The 26,048-nt window shown below is 41.5% G+C and overlaps 2 protein-coding genes across 3 annotated transcripts in view; one reads left to right on the forward strand and one right to left on the reverse strand.

The window, feature by feature from the left end:
- Window positions 1-26,048, forward strand: part of LOC114643433 (butyrophilin subfamily 1 member A1-like) — a 152,228-nt gene that overhangs the window by 118,179 nt on the left and 8,001 nt on the right. The window lies entirely within an intron of this gene.
- LOC114644513 (uncharacterized) overlaps window positions 23,045-26,048 on the reverse strand; it is a 216,685-nt gene continuing 213,681 nt past the window's right edge. Inside the window, exon 17 of the mRNA XM_051922302.1 lies at window positions 23,045-24,323. Within this exon, the coding sequence (XP_051778262.1) occupies window positions 23,839-24,323 (485 nt within the window). The 3' untranslated portion in view covers window positions 23,045-23,838. The remainder of the gene's footprint in view (window positions 24,324-26,048) is intronic.

Consider the following 26,048-nt stretch of genomic DNA (forward strand, 5'->3'; position numbering starts at 1 on the left):
GAGCTGCATTTCATTGATGGTATCATGAACTCAACAATGTACTGCTCTATACTGAAGGAGAAGATGCTGCCATCACTCCATGCACTTGGTCGCCGTGCACTTTTCCAACACGACAATGATCCAAAACACACATCTAAAGCTACTGTTGCATTTCTGAAGAAGAACAGGGTGGTGATTGAATGGCCAAGTATGTCTCCTGATCTGAACCCAATCGAACTCCTGTGGGGAATTCTGAAGCGACAAGTTGAGCATCACTCTCCATCCAGCATCCAGGCTCTAAAAGAGGTTATTCTTGAAAAATGGAAAAAGATAGATGTTGCAATATGTCGCCAACTTGTTCATTCCATGCCTAAAAGACTTGGTGCTGTCCTTAAGAATCACGGTGGTCATACAAAATACTAGATGTAGTAGTTTTTGTTGCAGGGTGTATTCATTTTTGCTTCAACCAATTTGAGTGAAACTGAAGATTTTGTGATCTAAGTTATATTATTAACCTTAATTTCATGTTATGGAGTTTAACAAGTGTTCAATAAAACTCAGCCTTGTGAAAATTTTGGACATTGTTCTTTTGTTCATTGAGCTACTGATTAAATTTGTACTTTTTAAAGGGGGTGTACTCATTTATGCTGAGCACTGTACATTTTCTTATATTTTTTATACACTCAAATGCACACAGATAGTAATCACCAAGGCGTTTTAGACTTGTTTACCCAAATATTCATTGCACTGAGGCGTAGTCCAAAATTTCTTCCCCTCCCTTGGACTGGGTTAAAAGCCCTCAGCCCAAGATTATTTGTTCAACTTTTATTTAATACATTGATTCAGATTTTTATTATTCCACAGAGGAAACCCACGCAGACACGGGGAGAACATGCAAACTCCACGCAGGGAGGACCCGGGAAGCGAACCCATTGTGCCACCCGCACTCATTGCCTCACCACTTAATTTTAAATTGTGAAGGTTGGCTCAAGCCTTGAACCCATGAAACCAACCATGGCTGGTATTAAAAGATGTGCCCTCTGATTCTTCGCTGTGTTTCTTCAAGTCTTCATAAAGGCTTTTAGCCTTCTCTTGAATCAGCATTAAGCTGAGTGACTCTCGACGCTGATACTGATCCTGCATCCACACACTCAGAAGTTTCTCCATCTCCTTCATCATTTTTCCACGCTTCTTTAACATTATTGTCGACATCATTGGCACAGAAGACTTCACATGTTCCATAATCTTATCCTTTAGAATCGTTCTGATGGTTGAACAGCTTGTGTTATACGAATGAGTGACATCGACTGTCTTTTCGCCTCTCTATTCGCTTTCTACTCTTTCAATTATTTTCATTTTTGTTTCCATCGTTATTACCTGGCGCTTCTTATCAGTATCAGCTACATAACCGCTGCTTTTATGCTTAATTCTGGACATTTTGGATTTGAAATAAAGTGTGTTAACTTAACGTAAACAGAGATACAGCCAAAAGTACAATGACTTGTAGAGGATGCACGCACGGGACTGAGAATGTAAGCAGTAATAGCGTGGGTTTTGCGATCCGTCTACCGGCAGATACGTGAACTAACTTAGGGGAAATATGACGTTATGGTACAATTTTAATTTTTTCACTTATTTAAGGTTCATATGTAGGGATCTCACTGTAATTTAAAAAAATATTGCCAGTATTTTTTAGTGAATCAATATGAATTCATGGCTGTTATTTGATGTTAAGGTTGCAGAAAAAAAGCCTGTGTTCAGAGTTAAGCAGTCCTACTAATAACCCACATTTTTATAAACATCCATCCAGCTGTAATGCTGTAACAATCAGATGCAATTTTAATTTTATCCTGATGCCATTCAATGTTTCCTGTACCATTAAAACTAGTGGATGAGACACTCAATGATCCATAAGTGCAGACTCCAGGAGGGGAGGTCATAAAGACTTTGCTGCATCCAACCTTGAAGCAAATTACTTTATTAACGTATTAAATGGCTGTGAGTTTTTCAAAATGGGGTTTGCTTAAGTAAACCAGGGATTGTTCTTGCCTTGCAGCAGATGCTTTCTGGGATAGGCTCCTGCTGCTCCAAGACTCTGCCCTGGATAAGCAAAGATGGATACATGGATGGGTTTACTTAAGTTTTGAAGTGTTTGCTTACTTTCTCACAGTGTTTCTGTTCTTATTCCAGAATTGCTGGCTTTACTTACTTTGATTTGCTGTCAAAATGATCCTAACCTCATGCTACCGACACAGCATAAAATCAGTCTGACAACTGGCAAACAATCTTGTAAGTAGTTATCTGCTTCGGCTCACCTAAGATAACAGGTCCAGTGACTGATGAGTGGCAACATATAAGTCCTACTTGCAAGTTGTTGCCAGATGTGAATTGGATACCTTTTGGTAATAATCTGATCCCCTCTTGCCTCAAAAGTAAATGCATGTTCTTTTTTTTGTTCTTTATTTCGCCTTATACAATTTCTTGTATTAGGAATTTGGTAGTTTTCGCATACCCCTTGGGATCAGAGCACAGGGTCAGCCATTGTACAGCGCCCCTGGAGCAATTACAGGTTAAGTAAAATATAAACATACCTTCACCTGTATATCAGCAGACAACAGTCATGACTAGCAGAAAACAGGGAGCAGCATTAAGCAGTTTTTCTTATTTTTTGGAGTGTTTGGGTTACAATTCTAAAAGAAAAAAAAGAAAAAATTAAATGAAAAATGCTTATCTAATAACATGCAATATATGGGAACTATTAAATATTGTCCAATATAATGATTTGAGACTAAATATAATTGAAGGTGTCAAGGAATTTGCATACAATTCTCAAATCTGCATAATAAATGAAGGGTCATAGCGAGGGAGAAACATTGGGGGGGGGGGGGGGGGGGGGGCGGGCAGGAAACGTCAAGGATAAGGCACAAGTCCATCAGAGTGGCCATTCATGCACACACCTCTACTCACACAATGTTGTGAAAGCCTCTACAACTGGAAGAGTCCTCTTAAACTACTTGATCAAATTATTTCAACAATCTTAGTGTGAAAATTTGTCTGAAATGATAGTCAAGAAAACAGACATGAATCCAATAAAGATCCCCTGAAAAAGTTTTGAGCCCCCAAACCATATTTTCACACATCGGATTTTGTTGCATTAGATTAGAACTATTTTTGGAGTCTTCATAGAAGCCTCATTTCTGTGACTTGATAAAGCTACCTAATCCAGTACACAGAGAGTCATACCAGATATCTAAGAAAATGACTGAGCTGAAGCCGTTCTGTAAGGAAGAATGTTTGTGCAGGTTTGATCCGCAGATATTGGAAGCACTTGTTAGAGAAGTTATTGCTGCCAAACAAAGTTTGACAAATTGTAAAATCCTAGATTCACTTATTTTTTCCACAGCACACTGTTAATTTTGATAGGTGTACAGTATTCAAAAATATCCATCCATCCCGCTATATCCTAACTACAGGGTCACGGGGTCTTCTGGAGCCAATCCCAGTCAACACAGGGTGGTAGGCAGGATACAAACCCTGGGCAGGGCGCTAGCCCACCGCAGGACACACACACACACACCAAGCACACACTATGGACAATTTAGAATCGCCAATGCACCTAACCTGCATGTCTTTGGACTGTGGGACTAAGACCTAATGGGGCCTTTTCCTATGAGCTCTACATTAGTAAGACATTTCTGCCAGTACTAGAGGACTATTTTCCCAGATAGGTTCAACGTTTTGCTTTGACTAATGTTATAACAGATAAAATCTGCATTGTTTTACAGTCAGAAATGTTCACTTGTTGGGGAGTCCCAAAGTCTTAGAAATCCAGTCTCTTTTGTAACTCACTGTAAATCACATTTGTGTGAAGTATGTAATTTTCAATTGTATGTTTTTAGTATCAGAAAATCCACCAATATCACTTCTACTGGAATCCTGGTTTTACTCTGAGGCTCAAGTTCTTCTCTTGTTATTTTCAGCTGTCACACTAACAAGAAAGTGATCCAAATTAACACAACAGTCTTCATGGCAAAAGTTAAGAACAAAGTTCTTCTAGGCATCTGAGCAAATTCTCTTGGTTCCATTTGTGCTGCTCATATTTTTATATTAATTAGTACAGCAGGAATGGCAGAGTGATAGAACATTAGAACATACCATTCAGTCTAACAAACTATCAATCATATTCACTATAGTTATTTTAAATGGCATCAGGTTGAGTTCTGAAAGTCCCCAAAACACTGCTGTCTACCATAGTACTTGGTAATTTATTCCATTTCTCTATAGTTCATGTGTAAAGAAAAACCTTTGTGGGAAATTTACCCATAACCTGTGTTGTTGTTGGAAAGTTCATTTTAAATGAACAGCACAATTCACTGTACTCACTTAATAATTTCATCACTTCTGTCATGTCACCCCTTAATCCCCATTTGCTTAAACTGAAAAGCTGTTAATATTTTACCACAGCTCAAACTAGGGCTTTCAGATCGAATATCACTGTTCAAATAAAATCCAAATGTATCTGAAAAAAATCTTATTCAAAGGTAAAAGCTGACATCTGATTGAAAAAGAAGGACCATTATGGCATTGTGGTTCTCGCTATGCAGTACATAACAATTCCACGGCTGGTCATTCCATATTTTTGAAGTATTATCTTGTATCTTCATTTTTCTGTTCCATTGCTCTACTTTTTAAACAATGGGTATACTTAACATTTTTTCCAACATGCTTAAACTGTTCTGCTCCTACTCCTGCTCCAGTTCTCTCCTGAGATCATGATTTACCATGGCTTTCTGCAAAAACTGTTAAGCATCCATCATAGCAAATAAAAGCTAGATGCCTTTCTCATTAATCTTAATTGAAAATCCCTGCCCTGTTTCTGATTTTGTTTTATTATTTTAATGGCTTTAAAATAACCACATTAAAGAACATTTTCAGGGTTAGCATAGCACACTTAGCTACCTCACCCAACACACATTTTTAGGAGGCTGCAGGTTTGATAAAAAATGACAAAGAATTCCTAAAACAAAGTCAAAATGAAAGAAAGCATTAAGGTTACATGTGTTATATTTCTCATGCATCTGTAAAGGGGGAAAAATCATCCCATTTTATTTAATCCTGTAAGTCAGTTCCAAGACCAGTGGCTCCTGCCTGCAGCACTCAGCCAGTGTCCCGTGTTACAGAATTCACAGGTCTGACTAAAAGAATTTGCTAAGTAAGACATTACAATGAGGAGGAAATACTTAAAGATCTTTACAATAAATTTCGTACTTACATTGCAAAACGTGAGTAGATTCATAGTACCTTGATTTATATAAAAGAGAAATTAGCAGAGACTTGTGGATTAAACAGCCACTTAGTGTAAAAGGATGAAGGTCCAAGTCTTTAGAGTCCTGGGGCCTCATGTATAAATGGTGCATACACACAAAGATGTTGCATAAGCCTGTTTCCACGTTCAAATCGTGATGTATAAAACCTAAACTTGGCGTAAAGCCACGCACATTTCCACGGTAGCTCCAACTCTGGCGTACGCAAGTTCTGCGCTCGGTTTTGCAGACTGGTGGCACCCAGCGTCAAATCAGTGCTACTGTTCCTGTGTGGTTTCCTTTCCTTTTTAGATCCACATCCCTGATGTGGCTTTATAAATACAATGAAATTAACTGTAAATTGTTTATTAGTTTAATGCATCTTGAGTCTAGCGATCTGCAGTGGCAATCAGAAGGTTGCCGGTTCGAATCCCGTAAATGCCAAAAAGGGACTCTGATCTTTTGGGCCCTTGAGCAAGGCCCTTAACCTGCAATTGCTGAGCACTTTGAGTAGTGAGAAAAGCGCTATTTAAATGCAAAGAATTATTAATTAACCTGTAAAAATATAATGGTCCATGGAATGGCCAAACTATTCCAAATACCATAGGTGCTTTAGCGTTGTTACTCTCACTGCACTTACTTTTTCTTTTTTCAACTGCTCCCGTTAGGGGTTGCCACAGCGGATCATCTTTTTCCATATTACTCTCACTGCACCACTCGGAGTATTTATATCACTGTATCTGAGTGTGAATCACAGCAGCAGCTGATCGGAAAGAGAATCACCGGTATACAGCATCAAGCACACGCTGCCTCAGCCATGCTGTCTATTGAACTGCTCTCATACGGCAAACGCTTCAGAGCCTTTCCTGTACGGACCTCGCGGTTCAGAAACAGTTTCATCCCAAGAACTATAAACGCACTCAATCAGTCCATCAAGCACTCCTTGTAGGACTGTTTGTACTTAAAAGTACAATTACCTCAGTGTAAACTTGCGATACAGTTATAATACTGCACCACCTGAGCCACTTTATTAGGCGTGTATTAATATATGATGGTGATATCATTTTTAAGATGAAATTCAGAAAAATATGTTTATTATATTATACAGATAAAACTTTAACTTCATTTAAATAATCTACATTGTTAATAATTAAATATGTGAGGACACGATGGTGCTGCGCTAGTAAAGATCTGGCGCTCCATTCATGGATTGTTCCTGCCTTGTGCTGTATGCTTGCTGGGACTGGCGTGACACTGGAAGGATAGAATAATTAAACATGTCCTACGAAAATATTTCAATGTTCCTTAAAAGTATTGAAGAATCTAAGCTTACAAATGGCTTCACGTCTATTACAGAGCTGATTGTGTGGCAATTGGGTATTTGGAGAAAGAAAAGTAAGGACAGGAATTGGGGGTTAGTACGTTTGAAAGACTGCTACAATAAATTATTTCATCAAAGGTCACGCACAATCACTGCGCCACTGTGTTCCCATGTTTAATAACATGCTTTAACTCCTATCATCATGAAAATGATATCAAGTATACATCTCAGTATTTTAATTATTCAGAGAGCTATAATACACTGCCTGGCCAAAAAAAAAGTCGCCACCAAAAAAAAAGGTCACACACTCTAATATTTCGTTGGACCGCCTTTAGCTTTGATTACGGCACGCATTCGCTGTGGCATTGTTTCGATAAGCTTCTGCAATGTCGCAAAATTTAGTTCCATCCAGTGTTGAATTAATTTTTCACCAAGATCTTGCATTGATGATGGTAGAGTCTGACCGCTGCACAAAGCCTTCTCCAGCACATCCCAAAGATTCTAAATGGGGTTAAGGTCTGGACTCTGTGGTGGCCAATCCATGTGTGAAAATGATGTCTCATGCTCCCTGAACCACTCTTTCACAATTTGAGCCCGATGAATCCTGGCATTGTCATCTTGGAATATGCCCGTGCCATCAGAGAAGAAAAAATCCATTGATGGAATAACTTGGTCATTCAGTATATTCAGGTAGTTAGCTGACCTCATTCTTGGAGCACATACTGTTGCTGAACCTAGACCTGACCAACTGCAGCAACCCCAGATCATAGCACTGCACCCACAGGCTTGTACAGTAGGCACTAGGCATGATGGGTGCATCACTTCATCTGCCTCTCTTCTTACCCTGATGCGCCCATCACTCTGGAACAGGGTAAATCTGGACTCATCAGACCACATGACCTTCTTCCATTGCTCCAGAGTCCAATCTTTATGCTCCATAGCAAATTGAAGCCTTTTTTTCCGGTTTGCCTCACTGATTAATGGTTTTCTTACGGCTACACAGCTGTTCAGTCCCAATCCCTTGAGTTTCTCAGAGGGTGATCCGGCTCGTAAGATCCTCATTGCTGGGGGCCAAAGTGGCTGGACTGGGCCAAGGGGACGCCCACGTAACACCTGGCTGTGGCAGATAGAGGGTCATTTCTGGAGGGTGGGACTGGACCGCATGTCTGCCTGGGGGGTTGCAAACTGGGATCCCGAGTTGTTTCATTGTGTAGTGGGTGTGGCAACTCACTGTACCAGTGCATGCACCCCAATTTGACTTGACTTGACATAGTGGGAAGGAAAATTAAATAATGGAGGAAAAATAAAATAATGAGTGAATTTAATGTGCTTAAGCAATTATGAGAGATTTCCCATGAGTTTCATACATGTATTACAGGCATGTGAGGTAACACAGTTCCATGTTTCTCTTTAATAATGTCACTTGCTATGCACCACAAATCCCCTTTATGTGAAGGGCTGTATTTTCAGCTGTCACTTTTATTGGATGGCTGTGTCTGTCATAAATACTTCATACCTTGCAGACACATCACAAGCAAAAAAGTAAAGATATTAAAAACTGCATAAAAAGGCACATAAATACACTACAATTTTTATCATACATTTGAATATATACTTATTTGAACTTTCACCCTTAATAAAAGGATAATTATCTATATGTCTATATATCTGTGTGACCGTCCAGTTGCTCTGTCTCTGACATTGTAATAAATGGTGTATCATAAGCATTGTTTTTATGAATCCTATACCAGATTGCATATAACATACACATGTGCATTGTGTTTCTCATCCATATTACTAAACGAGAATGGTAAACCGGATGGACGCAGGGACATGGGCCGTGGACGCAAAAGACGTAGTGCACAGGCGCGACACAAAGCCCCCCTCCAAGCACCGGAATATGAGAAATGATGCGCCGCGCCCATAGCAACAGACCCAGGCAACAAAGCGCCACATGAAGCCCATACCACACGAAACAGGACACACACAAAAAAGAGGATTCAGACCCACGACAGACAAAGCACCCCTCCACTAACAGAAATAAGAAATGAGGCAACGCGCCCCTAGCACACCACAAACAAAGGAGTCAGACGCAAGCGCCACATAGCACACGAAACGGTATGCACACAAAAATGAGGATTCACACCCACAACACACAAAGCCCTCCCTCCACTAACAGAAATAAAAAATGAGGCAACGCGCCCCTCAAAAAAAAACTCATGACAACAAACAACGTCATACATAGACAACAACAGACTGAACTACAATACATATACAGGCGCGACACCTGATGGGTAATCCATATTACTAAACGAGAATGGTAAACCAGATGGACGCAGGGACATGGGCCGCACACACAAAAAAGAGGATTCAGACCCACGACACACAAAGCCCCCCTCCACTAACAGAAATAAAAAATGAGGCAACGCGCCCCTAGCACACAAAAAAAAAAGGAGTCCGACGCGAGCGCCACACAAACCACATTGCACATGAAACGGGACAGACTACGGACATAGCAGACGAAATGGGACGTACACAAAAAGGAGGATTCAGAATATGGATAATGAGGCAACGTGCCCCTAGCACACAAAAACAAGGAGTCACACGCAGGCGCACACACAAAGCCCATGGCACACAAAACGGGACAGACTACGGATTTCACACACTAACATAAATAAGACATGAGACACAAAGCACCCCTCCACTAACAGAAATATGAAATCAGGCAACGCGCCCATATCACACAAAAATGAGGAGTCATACACACACCCCAAACTCAACACCATTGATAAACTTCTACAAACGTTGATGAATAATAATATTCCCTTTGGAGGAAAGGTACTTTTATTAGGAGGAGATTTTAGACAGTGCTTACCTATTGCTCCACATGCAATGTGCTCAGCTGTTGTTCAGTCCACCTTAAAATACGCGGACGACGTCATACATAAACAACAACATACCGGACTACAATACATATACAGGCGCAACACCTGATTGGTAATAATACGAAGAAACAAACAGTCCGCATATTAACAGTAAGTGCGATCCTCCTTATTACTTATCCATATTACTAACGATAAAGAACAAACAAGTCATGAATTCACGATCACGTGTACAGAACGAGACGGCTCGAGTAACTGGACCACAAACACGAACCCGCATCAAAAAAAACAATACACGTCGGCGCCTACAACGCGCTTCTAAAACCGCGGAACAAAAAATGTTACGCGGACAATTGGCATTCCTTTCAAAAGATACAGTTGGTACAAAACATGCGATGTCCAGATCCAGAATATAACAATTGGTTATTACAACTGGGAGATGGGACACTCACCAATACAGATGGACTTCACCCAAATATTATTACAATTCCTCAAGCCTTTATCTGCGACGACTTTGTCACGGAGATATTTGGAACAGCAATCTCATTACACCAAATGCCCCTTTAAACACAACGAACTATATTATGTCCAAAAAATATTAATGTTGATCACATAAATAACCAAGTCATTGCATTACTTCCTGTAGAGGCACGGCTCTTTCTAAGCTCTGACAAAGTTGACTCTGATGACAACAATGACCATCTTAATTTCCCCTTACAATATTTGAACACTATTAACCCAGCCGGATTACCACAACACAATCTTAACCTTACAATCGGAACAATAATCATGCTATTAAGAAACCTTAACACTAAACAAGGTTTATGCAATGGTACACGTTTAGTCGTCAACACCATGACACACAATGTTATTGAAGCAAAACTTCTTACAGGATCACATGCTAACAATACTGTTCTGATTCCTACAATTGACCTTAAAGTTCTGAAGTAGAATTACCTTTTACATTTAAACGGCAACAGTTCCCCATTAAACCTGCATTTGCCATGACCATCAACAAATCACAAGGCCAAACCATGAACAAGGTTGGCATCTACCTCTCTGTCACCGTTTTTGGACATGCACAACTTTATGTGGCCTTCTCATAGTTCGACGTTCATCTGACGTTAAAGTTAAGATTATAAATGATCCATGCCAAGGGAAACACCATCTTTACTACTAATGTTGTGTACAAAGACATTTTCCGATAAATCTTTACACTGTGCCTTGCAATTTATTCTTTGCTTCCTATGTGCGTCATCTACACCTTCACACTATGCTATATCTCATACATACGTCACGCTATTTATAATTACCCAACACCAGGGGTTGGCGAGCGAAGCAAGCAGGGGGCGGAGCCCCCTAGTTCCAATAGATGGGACATCACAAACATTTGTAGTAATGCATTTTAATAGATAAGACAACTACATACATTACAAAATAATAAACCCATCCACAGGGGATGCACAAACCAGTGTGTTTCTTTGTGCCAGTCCCAAGTCCATATAAATGGGGAGGGTTACGTCAGGAAGGGCATCCAGTGTAAAATTTTGCCAAATCAATAAGCGAACAACAATACAAATTTCCATACTGGATCGGTCGAGCCCCGGGTTAACAACGACCGCCACCAGTACTGTTAGCCAACAAGGTGCTGGTGGAAATTGGGCTACTGTTGGCCGAAGAGGAAGAAGGAGAAGAAGAGGGGGAACACGTGTCCGGAGGCAGGAGGAGAGGAGGAAAGTAAAGAGAGTGGAACTGAGGGTAGGAACTTTGAATGTTGGTAGTATGACTGGTAAGGGGAGAGAGTTAGCAGATATGATGGAGAGAAGGAAGGTTGATATATTGTGCGTGCAAGAGACTAAATGGAAGGGGAGTAAGGCCAGGGGGATCAGAGGTGGGTTCAAATTGTTCTATCATGGTGTGGATGGGAGGAGAAATGGAGTTGGGGTTATTCTGAAGGAACAGCACGTCAAGAGTGTTTTGGAGGTGAAAAGAGTGTCAGGCAGAGTAATGATTATGAAGCTGGAAATTGGAGGTGTGATGATGAATGTTGTTAGTGCATGTGCCCCGCAAGTTGAGTGTACGATGGATGAGAAAGAAGATTTTTGGAATGAGTTGGATGAAGTGATGGACAGGGACAGAAAATGGTGATTGGAGCGGATTTCAATGGGCATGTTGGTGAAGGGAACAGAGGAGATAAGGAGGTGATGGGTAGGTATGGTGTCAAGAGGAGGAATGAAGAAGGTCAGAGGATAGTGGATTTTGCCAAAAGGATGGACATGGCTGTGGTGAATACGTATTTTAAGAAGAGGGAGGAACATAGGGTTACGTACAAGGGTGGAGGAAGATGCACACAGGTAGATTACATCCTATGCAGAAGAGTTGATCTGAAGGAGATTGAAGACTGCAAAGTGGTGGTAGGAGAAAGTGTAGTTAAGCAGCATAGGATGGTGGTCTGCAGGATGACGTTGGAGATCAAGAAGAGGAAGAGAGTGAGGGCAGAGCCAAGGATCAAGTGGTGGAAGTTGAAAAAGGAAGAATGCAAGGTTGAGTTTAGGGAGGGGGGTGAGACAGGCACTGGGTGGCAGTGAAGAGTTACCAGACAGTTGGGAAACTACAGCAGATGTAGTAAGGGTGACAGCAAGGAGGGTGCTTGGCGTGACATCTGGAAAGAGGAAGGAGGAAAAGGAAACCTGGTGTTGGAATGGGGGAGCACAGGAGAGTATACAGAGGAACAGGATGGCAAAGAAGAAGTCGGAAAGTCAGAGAGATACAGAAAGTAGACAAGAGTACAAGGAGATAAGGCACACAGTGAAGAGAGAGGTGGTGAAGGCTAAAGAAAAGGCGTATGATCAGTTGTATGAGAGGTTGGACACTAAGGAGGGAGAAAGGGACCTGTACCTATTGGCTAGACAGAGGACAGAGCTGGGAAAGATGTGCAGCAGGTTAGGGTGATAAAGGATAAAGATGGAAACATACTCACAAGCGAGGAGAGTGTGTTGAGCAGAAGGAAAGAGTACTTTGAGAGGCTTATGAATGAAGAGAATGAGAGAGAGAAGAGATTGGATAATGTGGAGATAGTGAATCAGGAAGTGCAACAGATTAGCAAGGAGGAAGTAAGGACAGCTATGAAGAGGATGAAAAATGGAAGGGCTGTTGGTCCAGATGACATACCTATGGAAGCATGGAGGTGTTTAGGAGAGATGGCAGTGAAGTTTTTAACCAGATTGTTTAATGGAATCTTGGAAAATAAGAGGATGCCTGAGGAGTGGAGAAGACGTATACTTGTGCCGATATTTAAGAATAAGGGGGATGTGCAGGACTGCAGTAACTACAGGGGAATAAAATTGATGAGCCACCGCATGAAGTTATGGGAAAGAGTAATGGAAGCTCGGTTAAGAAGTGAGGTGATGATTAGTGAGCAGCAGCATGGTTTCATGCCAAGAAAGAGCACCACAGATGCAATGTGTGCTCTGAGGGTGTTGAAGGAGAAGTTTAGAGAAGGCCAGAAGTGGTTGCATTGCGTCTTTGTGGACCTAGAGAAAGCATATGACGGGGTGCCTCGAGAGGAGCTGTGGTATTATATGAGGAAGTCGGGAGTGGCAGAAAAGTATGTGAGAGTTGTACAGGATATGTACGAAGGAAGTGTGATCGGCTCTGAACCCTTTCTTATTTGCAATGGTGATGGACAGGTTGACAGACGAGATTAGACAGGAGTCCCCATGGACTATGATGTTTGCTGATGACATTGTGATCTGTAGCGATAGTAGGAAGCAGGTTGAGGAGACCCTGGAGAGGTGGAGATATGCTCTAGAGAGGAGAGGAATGAAGGTCAGTAGGAACAAGACAGAATACATGTGTGTAAATGAGAAGGAGGTCAGTGGAATGGTGAGGATGCAGGGAGTAGAGTTGGCGAAGGTGGATGAGTTTAAATACTTGGGATCAACAGTACAGAGTAATGGGGATTGTGGAAGAGAGGTGAAGAAGAGAGTATAGGCAGGGTGGAATGGGTGGAGAAGAGTGTCAGGAGTGATTTGTGACAGACGGGTATCATCAAGAGTGAAAGGGAAGGTCTACAGGACGGTAGTGAGACCAGCTATGTTATATGGGTTGGAGAAGGTGGCACTGACCAGAAAGAAGGAGACAGAGCTGGAGGTAGCAGAGTTAAAGATGCTAAGATTTGCATTGGGTGTGACAAGTTGAACAGGATTAGAAATGAGGACATTAGAGGGTCAGCTCATGTTGGACGTTTGGGATGACAAAGTCAGAGAGGCAAGATTGTGTTGGTTTGGACATGTGCAGAGGAGAGATGCTGGGTATATTGGGAGAAGGATGCTAAGGATACAGCTGCCAGGAAAGAGGAAAAGAGGAAGGCCTAAGAGGTTTATGGATGTGGTGAGAGAGGACATGCAGGTGATGGGTGTAACAGAGCAAGATGCAGAGGACAGAAAGATATGGAAGAAGATGATCTGCTGTGGTAACCCCTAACGGGAGCAGCCGAAAAAAGAAGAAGAAGAAATGAATCGGACTGGTGAGCTTTGTTGGGCTGAATGGCCTGTCCTTATCTCGATTGTTCTAATATTCTAATGATCTAATGTACATTTTGACAATACTTTCAGTTTAAACTTTATTGTATGCTAAGTCTTGAATTTAACGTTTGTGAAATGTGTAATAAATTAAGATGCGGCTTCCTGATTTAATTAAACTTTCTTCTGAACCTTCAATTTCTGCCTTCTGAACATTCAATATGTACATCCTTTTTCTAAGCTTCACTCATTTCTTGACCTTTACACCTGTTCCTCACAAGCATGTTTTTCATATGCTGTTTTAGAGGTTCCATGAGGACTGAAGTACTTGACTAACCTGATAAAATATAAGTGTACTGTATATTTGATGTTTTTAATGCACTTCTTTATTCCACTTTACTATTTGTGCACATATCACTAGCCTCCCTTAACAAGTAATTCCTGTTTCATTTACAATTCTTCAACAAAAGAATGAAACTGCTTTTATCATGTACTTGCATTGTCCTCATTTGCATTCTCCAGACCTTTTTTCTTTTTATAGTCTCTTTTAAGTTTTGTTTACTTTGTTCATTTTTTTTTATTATTCCCTTGTTCCTTGTTAAAAATCTACTGCACCTGACTCGCTGTGACTGTCTATACTACTGATGGATATTTCATCCTATACTAATCTCTTCCTTGCAGGAATTATTTCAACAACACTGCATGTTCTGCTATTTTAATATCTTACCATAACCATAAAACAACCACAGTGAGATAACAGAGGTATACAAAATAAAAATTTCTTTGATTATTTCATGTGATGTTATATATTTTCAAGTGCTGAATTGAAAAATGCAACATATTCTACAAAACACAGATAAAGCTTTTTTATAGACTTGTCTCAAAGTAGCCTGACAGGAGTGTGTCTTCATAACAGTAAAAATACACATCAATACCCTTTGTCTATTCTGTGCACTGAAAGAAACCTTGAAAAGTGTCTTGAGAAAAATCAACTACAATGGACACAGTTGATTCATATGTGGGGACATGAGGGTCCTTTATATCTTATTAGGTAGCAGTCGGGGCATACACACTTCCCATGTTTTTCACTAAGAGTGGGACAGTTGTTGGACAAAGTAGGCACAGCCCATACTGCTAGGCTTAAGTGGCACACAGCCCTGTTAAGAAAGCAGATTTAAAAGGGATGGAGGCATCCAGTGGTGCCTCCCCCCACTTAAATTCCAAACTATGTGACTGAACTCCAGCTTGTACCCGGATCTTCCTGAACTTCATCTGATAACAAAAGTGTAAATCAGAGGTGACCTGACATCTCTCCAGAGGCCCCTCTGCAGACGTCTTGAGCCAGAAGGTGAAATGGACTCAAGCAAGGACAAAGACCTGGAATTCAAAGGATGACACCTAGGATGGTCAGAAGAATTACCTGTTGTAACTGGAAGGGAACTCTGCACACCGCCCTGAAGAAGCTCTTTGGGATATTCACTGGACACTCACTGAACTCACTGCGGATTCTCTTGGTGAGGGAGAAATATGAAAAATGACCTTCTGAAACCTGATCTCTGAAACCAAAGAAGTTATGAGCCACTCTTCTTTGGACAGCAGAATTAGACAAACACTTCTAACTTAATCACCGGACTCATCTTTAGAGACTGATATTGTATACAGGGATGCTACTCTTCCACTAGTTATACTGTATCTATATTTTATTTGATTGTATGGATTTATTTGTTTTTTCTTTGTTACTTAGTCATTATTTTTTTACCTAATATTGTTTGTTTTTTCTTTTCTTGTAACTTTCTCTTTAACATCTTGTAGAGCACTTTGAATTAGATTCTGTGTATGAAAATGTGCTGCATATATAAATGTTTGTTGTTGTTAAGGGATTTTGGTATCTAATTATAAAGATTAAAAAGATTATACATATATATATATACATATATATATATATATATATATATATATATATATATATATATATATATTGTCACACACGTGCGAGTAGGGGGACGTTGTGTGGACCAAGTAAAGGTAATTCCACACCAGGCCAGGGGGGGCGGGGTGCACTAAACCTTCTCCTGTTGTCTCTGCAGACCAGCCGCGGGAATCCCTATTTGAATCAAGAATGTCACTTCCTGTTCCGGCGCCTAGAAGAACGTCACTTCCTGTTCCCTGCATCATGTCCGGTTACCCTACATCACTTCCTGTCTGACCACTTAAAACCGCCATCTTTTCCAACCTGCCTTGGACTCAGTACGATCAACAACTCTGTTATATGAAAAAGAAAACCTTTGCAGCTAGGAACATTATACGAGTGGCTGCCCCAAACCTTTCTTTACGTGTGTCGAGTCTGTTCTTTTGCAGTGGCGTAGCTGGCAGGATGATAGCCTCCTGGAGAGATTGGAAGGCAAACCTAAACCTAGGCTCGACGCACGTTTATAATCCAACAAAATATCAGATGGGTAAGTACCGCTCCCGAGTTGCCGAGTGGGCGTCCGTCGGGGCATGTCGGGGAAAGCTTGAATATGCTTCGACCCATCATCCTGTTAAAGATCCGGGGAAAAATAGCCCCGGGACCCACAGGCTAGAGCCAAGTGCGTCAGGGAACGCATTGAGAACTTACTATGGCCTCCCGGGTGTGGGGACTGCCCATACATATCCCACGAAGGGCAAGCCCTTTAATACAGGTGGGAGAAACCCAGGCTGGCAGGTGAGAAACATAATGGCCTGGACATACAACCCCGCTAAGGCAACTAAGAAACAGGCCATGGCTTTGTGGGCTAAGGTGGTTGGCTGGTTACAACCCCATAAAAAATCCAGCCACCAAATAGTGGAGCAAGTGGCTTGCGCTTTATTCCTCAGATCCCTTCCTGGAAAATTGCCCAGCCGGCCTGGGATTATACAGATATTGTCTCGCTAGCCGAGAAAATAGATCACCTCAGGGCAGAAACTGGCTTAGGAGTGTCAGAACGGGACTCGTGTGAACTCGGGCATGCTTGCGTCCCTTATACAGAGTCCCACGGCTATAATGCGAGCCATGTTCGAGTAAACCCTGGGACGCGTCGGCGGGCCCTGCGAGGCGACGAAGGGGTCTGCGGAGTGATGCAGGAGGAGGCACGGTGCGCACTCGCTAATCCACTGGCCTGTCCACATCTGCTGAGGAGCAGACTTCGGCCTCTAGTGATGACGAAGAAACACCCATGACGTCTCAACCCCGAGACGTCATTAGCAGGCGCTGAAACGCCTCAGGACGAAAACCCGCCCCTTGAGGTCGAATCCAATCCTCTCTCACGTCTGCAGTTTCAATTCAGGCAGACGCTGGCTTCATTTAAAAGGGAGCAATGGAATGATGACTCCCTTAAATTTGCAAAGAATGCAGTTGTTCTGATAGATGGCCAACGCACCTCACATCCAATGCCACAGGGTCCTCACTTTGTGTTCAGTAATGATCTGTTATATCGGGTGGCAGAGCATGAGGGACAGATGAGGTCGTTGTTGTTAGTTCCACGGAACTTACCGACGCCAGGTCTGTGAACTAGCACATGCCCATCTGCTGGGAGCCCATTTGGGCCCCGAAAAAAACACTGGAGAGAATTAAGCTCCGATTTTTTTGGCCCGGAATTAACGAGGAGGTTCGCCGCTTTTGCACATCCTGTCCGGAATGTCAATTGAGGCAAATTCCTAGGAGGGACCGTGCTCCTCTAGCTCCATTACCCTTAATTGTTATCCCTTTTGAACGTATTGGGGTCGACCTTGTGGGACCCCTAGAGCCCTCCGCCAGTGGTCATAAATACATAATGGTCCTGGTGGATTATGCTACCCGATTTCTAGAGGCTGTTCCGTTGCACTCAGCTACTTCTAAAGCTATCGCATGGGAATTAGTGGGTGTATTTGCGCGTGTCGGAATCCCTAAAGAAATCCTGATGGATCGAGGGACTCCTTTCACCACACAGACGTTCAGGAGACTGTCAAGCTACTTCAAATAAAACATTTAAAGACTTCGGTATATCATCCCTCAAACCGACGGTCTTGTGGAGAGGTTTAATCAAACTCTCAAACAGATGTTGCGTAAGGTAGTCAATGAGGATGGAAGGAACTGGGATCAGCTCCTCCCCCTCGTCCTTTTTTCATATTGGGATGTCCCACAAGCCTCCACGGGGTTCTCACCTTTTGAATTGCTATATGGACGACAACCCCAGGGCATATTAGACCTCTTAAAAGAAAGATGGGAGGAAGAGGCACTCCCATCAACAAATATATTAGAGTATATCGCGCAGTTACGCGATAGATTTGAGAAAATTAGACCCATATTGAAAACGCACATGGAAAAGGTGCAAGCAGCTCAGGCCCGATGCTATAACCATGGTACGTCTCTGCGGGAGTTCCACCCGGGAGATCGTGTCATGGTTTTAGTTCCTACCTCTCATTCCAAATTACTGGCTCATTGGCTAGGCCCTTATGAAATTAAAGAGAGGAAGGGGCTGGTCGATTATTTGGTGAAACAACCGAATCGTCGACCCCAGCGAGCGGATTTACCATGTCAATCTGCTGAAACCGTGGAAGGACAGGGATTCCGAGCCCTCCTCCGGACAGCTCCGCTCTCTCTTTGCGCAGCAATTACACCTTAATTTCGGAGACAATTTGACTCGCCAGAAATGTCAGGAGCTCGAAGCAGTTATCCTGTCTGTCCCTGAGGTAGTCAGTGAAACTCCTTGGTTGCCGCATGACATTGTGACAAAACCTGGGGTTATAGTCCGGAGAACACCCGTACAGACTTCCGAAGCAAAAAAGGCTGAAGTGGAGTTGGAGATCAGACGAATGCTGGACCTAGGTGTGATTGAGGAAAGTTATAGTCCCTGGTCCAGTCCTGTTGTTATGGTCAGTAAGCCCGATGGAAGTTGGAGGTTCTGCAATGACTTCTGTCGGCTTAACCAAGTCTCCCAATTTGACGCCTATCTCGATGCCGCGAGTGGACGACCTCCTCGAGCAGCTAGGTCATGCAAATTTTTGACTACTTTAGATATGACTAAGGGGTATTGGCAGGTTCCCTTAACGGACTCCGCAAAGGAAAAGACAGCGTTCAGCACCCCTAGTGGTCACTGGCAGTATCGTGTCCTCCCATTTGGATTACATGGGGCATCTGCGACCTTCAACGTCTGGTGGATAAAGTGCTCCGTCCTCAAAATTCATATAGTGCTGCCTACTTGGATAACGTTGTCATCTATTACCAACACCTGGGAGGAACACATACAGCAGGTTGGTGCTGTATTGTGGACACTGGCAAAAGCTGGGCTTCATATCAACCCAAAAAAGTGTTGCTTTGGATTCGTTGAGGCCAAATATTAGGCTATCTAGTGGGCCAGGGTATGGTGAGACCACAGTGTTCGAAAATTGATGCCATTGTGAATTGGCCCCGTCCGATAACCAAGAGGCAAGTTCAAGCCTTTCTCGGCTTAGCGGGTTACTATCGCCGGTTTGTTCCCCGGTTTTCTGAGAGAGCTACGCCCTTGACAAACCTCACTAAGAAGGGTCGACCTAATCACGTGGTATGGGATGATATATCTGAGGCTGCATTCTGTGACTTGAAAATGGCCCTTACGTTAGCTCCTATATTAAAGGCGCAGGACTTTTCCGTACCATGAATTCTCCAGACGGACGCTTCGGGCACAGGTCTCGGTGCCGTGTTGAGCCAAAGCGTCGATGGAGTTGAACACCCCCATTATGTACCTGAGCCGGAAACTGTTGGATCGGGAAACTAGGTATGCGGCAGTGGAGCTGGAGGCTCTGGCTATTAAATGGGCGATTACACAGCTGAGATATTAACTCTTGGGACGTGAATTCACTCTTGTGACAGACCATGCGCCCTTACAGTGGATGGCCTGGGCCTGAGGGGGGGGCCATGTCCACACATGTGCGAGTAGGGGGACGTTGTGTGGACCAAGTAAAGGTAATTCCACGCCAGGCCGGGGGGGGGGTTTGTGGGGGGCGGGGTGCACTAAACCTTCTCCTGTTGTCTCTGCAGACCAGCCACGGGAAAACTATTTGAATCATTAACCTCACTTCCTGTTCCGGCGCCTAGAAGAACGTCACTTCCTGTTCCGGCGCCTAGAAGAATGTCACTTCCTGTTCCCTACATCACTTCCTGTCTGACCACTTAAAACCGCCATCTTTTCCCACCTTCATGAGTTCTGTCTTGGACTCAGCACAATCAACAACTCTGTTATATGAAAAAGAAAACCTTTGCAGCTAGGAACATTATACGGGTGGCTGCCCCAAACCTCTTCTTTACAGGTGTCGAGTCTGTTCTTTTACAATATATTGTATATTTAAGTACATCTAAGTAGTATAAATAAAGAAAGTTCTGAAATGGACAGGTGTGTATAAAAAGATTTTAAGGAAGTGCAGAAAAAGAGGTTTGGAGCTTTAAAATATTGACATCTTGTGTTTTATAGTGTTGAATAAAAACAACAGGCTCAATAATTTATTCCACAGAAACAAGAATTTATTTAAATTCTACAAGCAGAATTAAGACACTGGACAGAACCCTGATGTAATGCGTAGGTGTCTGGATTTTAGTCAAGAGGAATGAGAGGTTTTATTGGTTTCTCCGAACCAGTTCATATCATTGATATTGTGTTCTCATTAAAGGTCAGTTACAAATAGCCAATTTCAAGCAAAAACAAGTAAATTCAATTCTGTTCTCGCTGAATCATCCTTTCTTGCATTAAAAAAGCATTACTGTTTACAGGTTTTGTGCACTTCCTTATCTGCCATCACAAAGATCAATGTCTTCTACCTGACTAATTTTATACAGAGATATTTACTGATACAAAAGATAAAAACTTGATTAACCAAAACACTACATTAAGAGTAACAATAAGTCCTGTAATATACATTAGGAGTCTCTTTATCAGAACAGAAAAACATTAAATTCAGTTTGTCCGTTGCAGAAAGGATATGGCTCACTCTCTAGAGGTGATATTACAGGAAGTGTTTGGGGACAGAAATGATGTTCAAGGCTCAAAGTACCACAAGCCAGAGCAGTACTCCAATAGTCTGGGCACAAGAAAGAGGCCTCACTATAGGCAGTCTGGCCCCCAAACTCCAAATGCAGGCTGCACAGGCCCAAAATGGGGCTCAGGTTTTAAATGTTTTAAATATCTAAAGCAAAGAGGGCAAAAAAACATTTATGAATATGGCAAAATAAAGCAAAGTTCCTGAACTGTTGAATGTTTAAAGAATTATTAAAGGTGATTAAAAAAAAGAACAAAGAGATTCAAGGCAGTTCAAAAAAAGGAGCAAAATTAGCTTAGGGGGTTTACACAAGTAAAAATCCACAAACTGATAAAAACACGTACTTTTATCTAGACCTAGGTGTCAAGACCAAGGCGAACAGAGTCCAATAATGAAGTTCAAAATAGGAAGAAAAGGAAAAAAAGTCAAGAAAGGAATGCCGAAGCTGAAGTGAAGTGGAGCTCGGGTCCACCTCTATGGGCTCCACACAGATAATAGGATAGATAGATAGATAGATAGTAGATAGATAGATAGATAGATAGATAGATAGATAGATAGATAGATAGATAGATAGATAGATAGCTAGATAGATAGATAGATAGATAGATACTTTATTAATCCCAATGGGAGACGGGCAGATAACAAAAACACTATAATGAAACATAACAATAAAAATCAAGTAAAGCCTAATATTACATATAAACACATGACAAAAAGAGAATAAATACGATAACTTGAAAAATATTTAAATAATAACAAAAGCATTAAATAAACAAAAAGAAAACTTAAGCCAGGGTTTCAAGCCTGACTGTACATTGAGTGTGTGTGCGCATTTGCCACCTGAACTTTCTAGTTTAGTGATGAGGTTTGAAAGTCATCTTCCACTTTAAAATGAGGACCCGCTGTGTGTGTTTCTCTGTTTCTACTAAAGTTTTCACTTCCAATTTGAGCTTTTCCCAGTCAAAGCCACACAGAACAAACCAGTAAAGAGGTATGAAAAGTTCAGTACCATTTTCTCCCATAACGGTAGCATGGAATTATATAAAGACATCTTATGCATTATGGGATATTTAGCATTGTTGACAAATTATTACTGCTATAAGCAACCTTTCTGAAATGAGACATTTTCATTTAAACATTGTGTCCTTATAAGGGACTGTCAGTTTGTAGATACAAGTTGACATCTTTGTAATTCTTGTTGTAAAGAGCTTGACATTTCTGACATCACTCCTCTGTGAGTGTTTAACAGTCAACTGCAGGTGCAGCAAACATCTGTGGTTGCTACTGCACAAGAAATAAAGAGATCTTTGCACTGCATGTCTATTCTCCTTCTTTTCTATGACAGTAGCCATGGCATTTTGAATAAAACACAAAGTAGACCAATATGAGGACTGACACATGCACAAGCTACACTGCTTTCTAAATTCTCAAACTGTTGAATACTGCACTAAACTTGAAAAATGAAGAAAACCTATGTGTAATTCTTCCAGTTTGTGGAGAAGAAGCTAGCAGTGTGATGCTCCTGTTTCAAATAAGCACACAATCCTGATGCACATGAACAGTTATGTCTGTGGAAAGCACACAACTGGCCACCCTGTAAGTTATCGGTGTTACTGGATATGCAGTTCAAGTTATGCATTGAGTGTTCTCTGCATCTTCTGTCCATGTTATTTTGGCCTGTCATTTTTACCTCAAAGCCGTTTGATTTGAAACAAGAGGTGTTGCAATTACGATTTAGGCAGGTTATTACCAATATATTTTCCTGTGCAGTGGGTGGCTGTGAGGCTCCCACTGAACTTAGTGTTTAAATCTATATGGCTGTTGTGGCACCGGGATGCCCAGGAGGACCGGAGGAGGGCTTGTACCTTCTCCAGAACTCAAGGGGGCGACTGCTCTGGTTGCTTTGAGGGCCACAGTGTACAGAGCTGGGAAGCTCAACCCTGTAGGGGCCTGTCGCCACCACCAGGGGGCGCCCCAATGCCTTGGGAGCCCTGGACCTCAGCACTTCCGCCACACCTGGAAGTGCTGGGCTGAAGAGGAGCAGGGACACATTCGGTATTTTAATAACAGAACACTAGGAGTCCTGACAGGCAGTAAAGCAAACATTATCTGTCTTCTCTTGCTGCTTCTTAAGACTTCTTCCAATATAAAATGATACCACATTGAAAAACATTAAGTTTGAGTGTTCTGAATTAAAAATATCTCATCAAACAAAATTTCTTTTTGTGAAATAAGAATCAGTTTGAAGACTTTTGCAAGGCACTGTACACAAGGTGTTCATCAATGATTAAAGTATGCAAAATTTATTTTGGAGAATCTAAGATACCAAAACAGTACATAATCATTGTATTAATTAACTGTTATTATCTTGTTATTATTTAACAGGATAAGAGACCAGTGACCACTTATTTAAATGTAAAGCTGCCTCAAAACTTAAGCAAAGTGCAATTATTCTCGAGCACTGTCACTATTCTAACGCTACACTTGTTCTGTTGAAACTGTCAGTGTTTTAACAGTGCTGTGAGAAAAATAGCACTTCAGTCTAAAAAAGTGTAACTGTAAACAAATACCCTGAAATTGACTTCCAGAAGTTCAAAATATGTAGCATCATCACCATCATACCAAGGATCTAGACTATTAATCAGTCTGGAACAGGAAACAGCCTCAAAACACAAATATTACTGCACATTTTTTCAACCTGAACAGAAAGAAGTAATGTATATAGAAAGAGTTACTGCACTGCACATGAGTTCAGTTTGTTGAATCATCAGGTTGAAATTGTAACAATTTCATGACAAACAGAAGGAACATCTTATAGTCCATTAGATGATGATCAGTGGACCTTTATCTTGTACTCCTGGACTGAAAATGGGGTACAGTTTCTCAGAGGATTTGATGTGGAATCGGTGGATGAGGTATTTCTTTTCAATATCATAAAATGATAATTCTTGCTCTACAAAGTCCACAAACACCCCAACTTTCCTGGGTTTTCTTAAAATTCTGACACTTCCAGAAGAGTAGACTGCATGAATTTTTTCAGCCTGCACCTTGATAATCCAAAACCCTTCTTCAGGTTCATCAGAAATTGACATCTTCACTTCTTTGGTATCTGCAACCACTCCTAGAGCCCAAGAGCTCTTCTCACCAACCTCCACCTCCCAGTAGGCTTTTTCTGATGTTAGCTTATTATTAGCCAGTACACAGGGCCACAAGTCACCTGGAACCTGTTCTTTTCCAGTAAGCCTGATCTGTTGGTTATCCACATTGATGATGTTGGGATACTTTGTGTTTAATTTCAGAGCAATCCCTGGGAACAAAAAAAATGCAGAAACTAATGAACTAAGAACTATGGAAAATATATCATTACTTTCCAAGACAAATATACACTTAGTCCTCATCAGTCACTAGCACATCCATGGTGAAAGTGTGGTCTTATAATTGCATGTAACTGACTCAACACATCTGATGGGACATCATAGTTTCACAATTAGATTGGTAGAGAGTGTTATTTCACTACATTATATTGAAGCTTTCTTTCAATTTGCATTTAGGAAAAGCAGCACTGCAATCCAGATAGTTACAGTATTGTGGTTTCTATTCCACTGCTTCTTTATCATTTTCCATTCATCTCCACCATACTGTTAGGTTACTAGTCACAGTCTGAAGACGTACAAACAGCCATTCATATGTGCATTAGTGCTCTCTGACATGGATTGGACTATGTACTCCTCATCTCTATCTTCTACCTACTCTTCTAAGGACAAACCCTAGAAACACATGATCTTGAAATTGTTAAGTAGATAAAGAGAACTAATGAATGGAATCCAATAAATATTTAAAATCCAACAGAACAAATATGACTGCATAATCAATGGTTATTTGATCACAAGCAATGAGATGAGCTGGTGCTCCATTTAAGATAAGGTGCTGCCTTACTGTTTCTATGTAGCTTAGTAAAAGCTCTTCTAGAACCACAAAGGGATTAAACAGGATTTGGGAAGCAAAAGACCAGAAGTTGTTCACAGGAGACAAAAATAAGTCTGACCACAGAAATCAGATTAGTAGTTTATAAGGTACAAAAATAAAATCAGATTGTCACAGCTATACAATTATTGAAACCCGTCATAAAGGTAAAACACACACAAAAGAAAGGACTGGCCTTTTCAGCAGGGTTAGCACATTGTATATAGTAGTTAACAATCTCAGGTGAGTGAGTATGCTTACCAAACTTCTGTTTCAGATTTTCAGTTTCTGCAAAAGAAACAAAGGCAGATAAGCAACACTTATAATTCTGAAAAAATAAAACTCCAGCGGTAAATTTCTCATTTTTTTCATAGTTTATGCTAAAAATGGAGTGGTATTTGGTTAAACAATAGGGAGTGTAGATAAACCAACCTCACTAATGTCATTAAGAAGTCTGAGAAGTGTAGACTTCTGTTGGACTTAAAAATGAAAGAAAGAAAGTTTGAGCTGCTGTGTTAAGGAAGGGAGTAACCAAAATGTTAAATTCGTCTTTGCATTTATACTAGGTTTTTTTTCTTTTGATTCTCTGCTTTTACTGAAGCAAATATGATTACAGCAAGAGTCTGTATTTGGTAGCAGTTTCTTTTATTTTAATCTCAAGTTTTGTGCATAGCACCTTTTCCTTCTACTACTATCAGGTATTATCAAAACATCCATCCATCCATCCATTTTCCAACTCGCTGAATCTGAACACAGGGTCACAGGGGTCTGCTGGAGCCAATCCCAGACAACACAGGGCACAAGGCAGGAACCAATCCTGGGCAGGGAGCCAACCCGCCACAGGACACACACCAAGCACACACTAGGGCCAATTTAGAATCGCCAATCCACCTAACTTGCCTGTGTTTGGACTGTGGGAGGAAGCCCACGCAGACATGGGAAGAACACGCAAACTTCAGGGAGGACCCAGGAAGCAAACCCAGGTCTCCTTACCGCGAGGCAGCAGTGCTACCACTGCGCTACCGTGCTGCCCAGCTTAAGTATAAAAGAGTAAACTTCTTGATGATAG

The sequence above is a fragment of the Erpetoichthys calabaricus genome, chromosome 2 (assembly GCF_900747795.2).
Source record: "Erpetoichthys calabaricus chromosome 2, fErpCal1.3, whole genome shotgun sequence".
Lineage (NCBI taxonomy): Eukaryota > Metazoa > Chordata > Cladistia > Polypteriformes > Polypteridae > Erpetoichthys > Erpetoichthys calabaricus.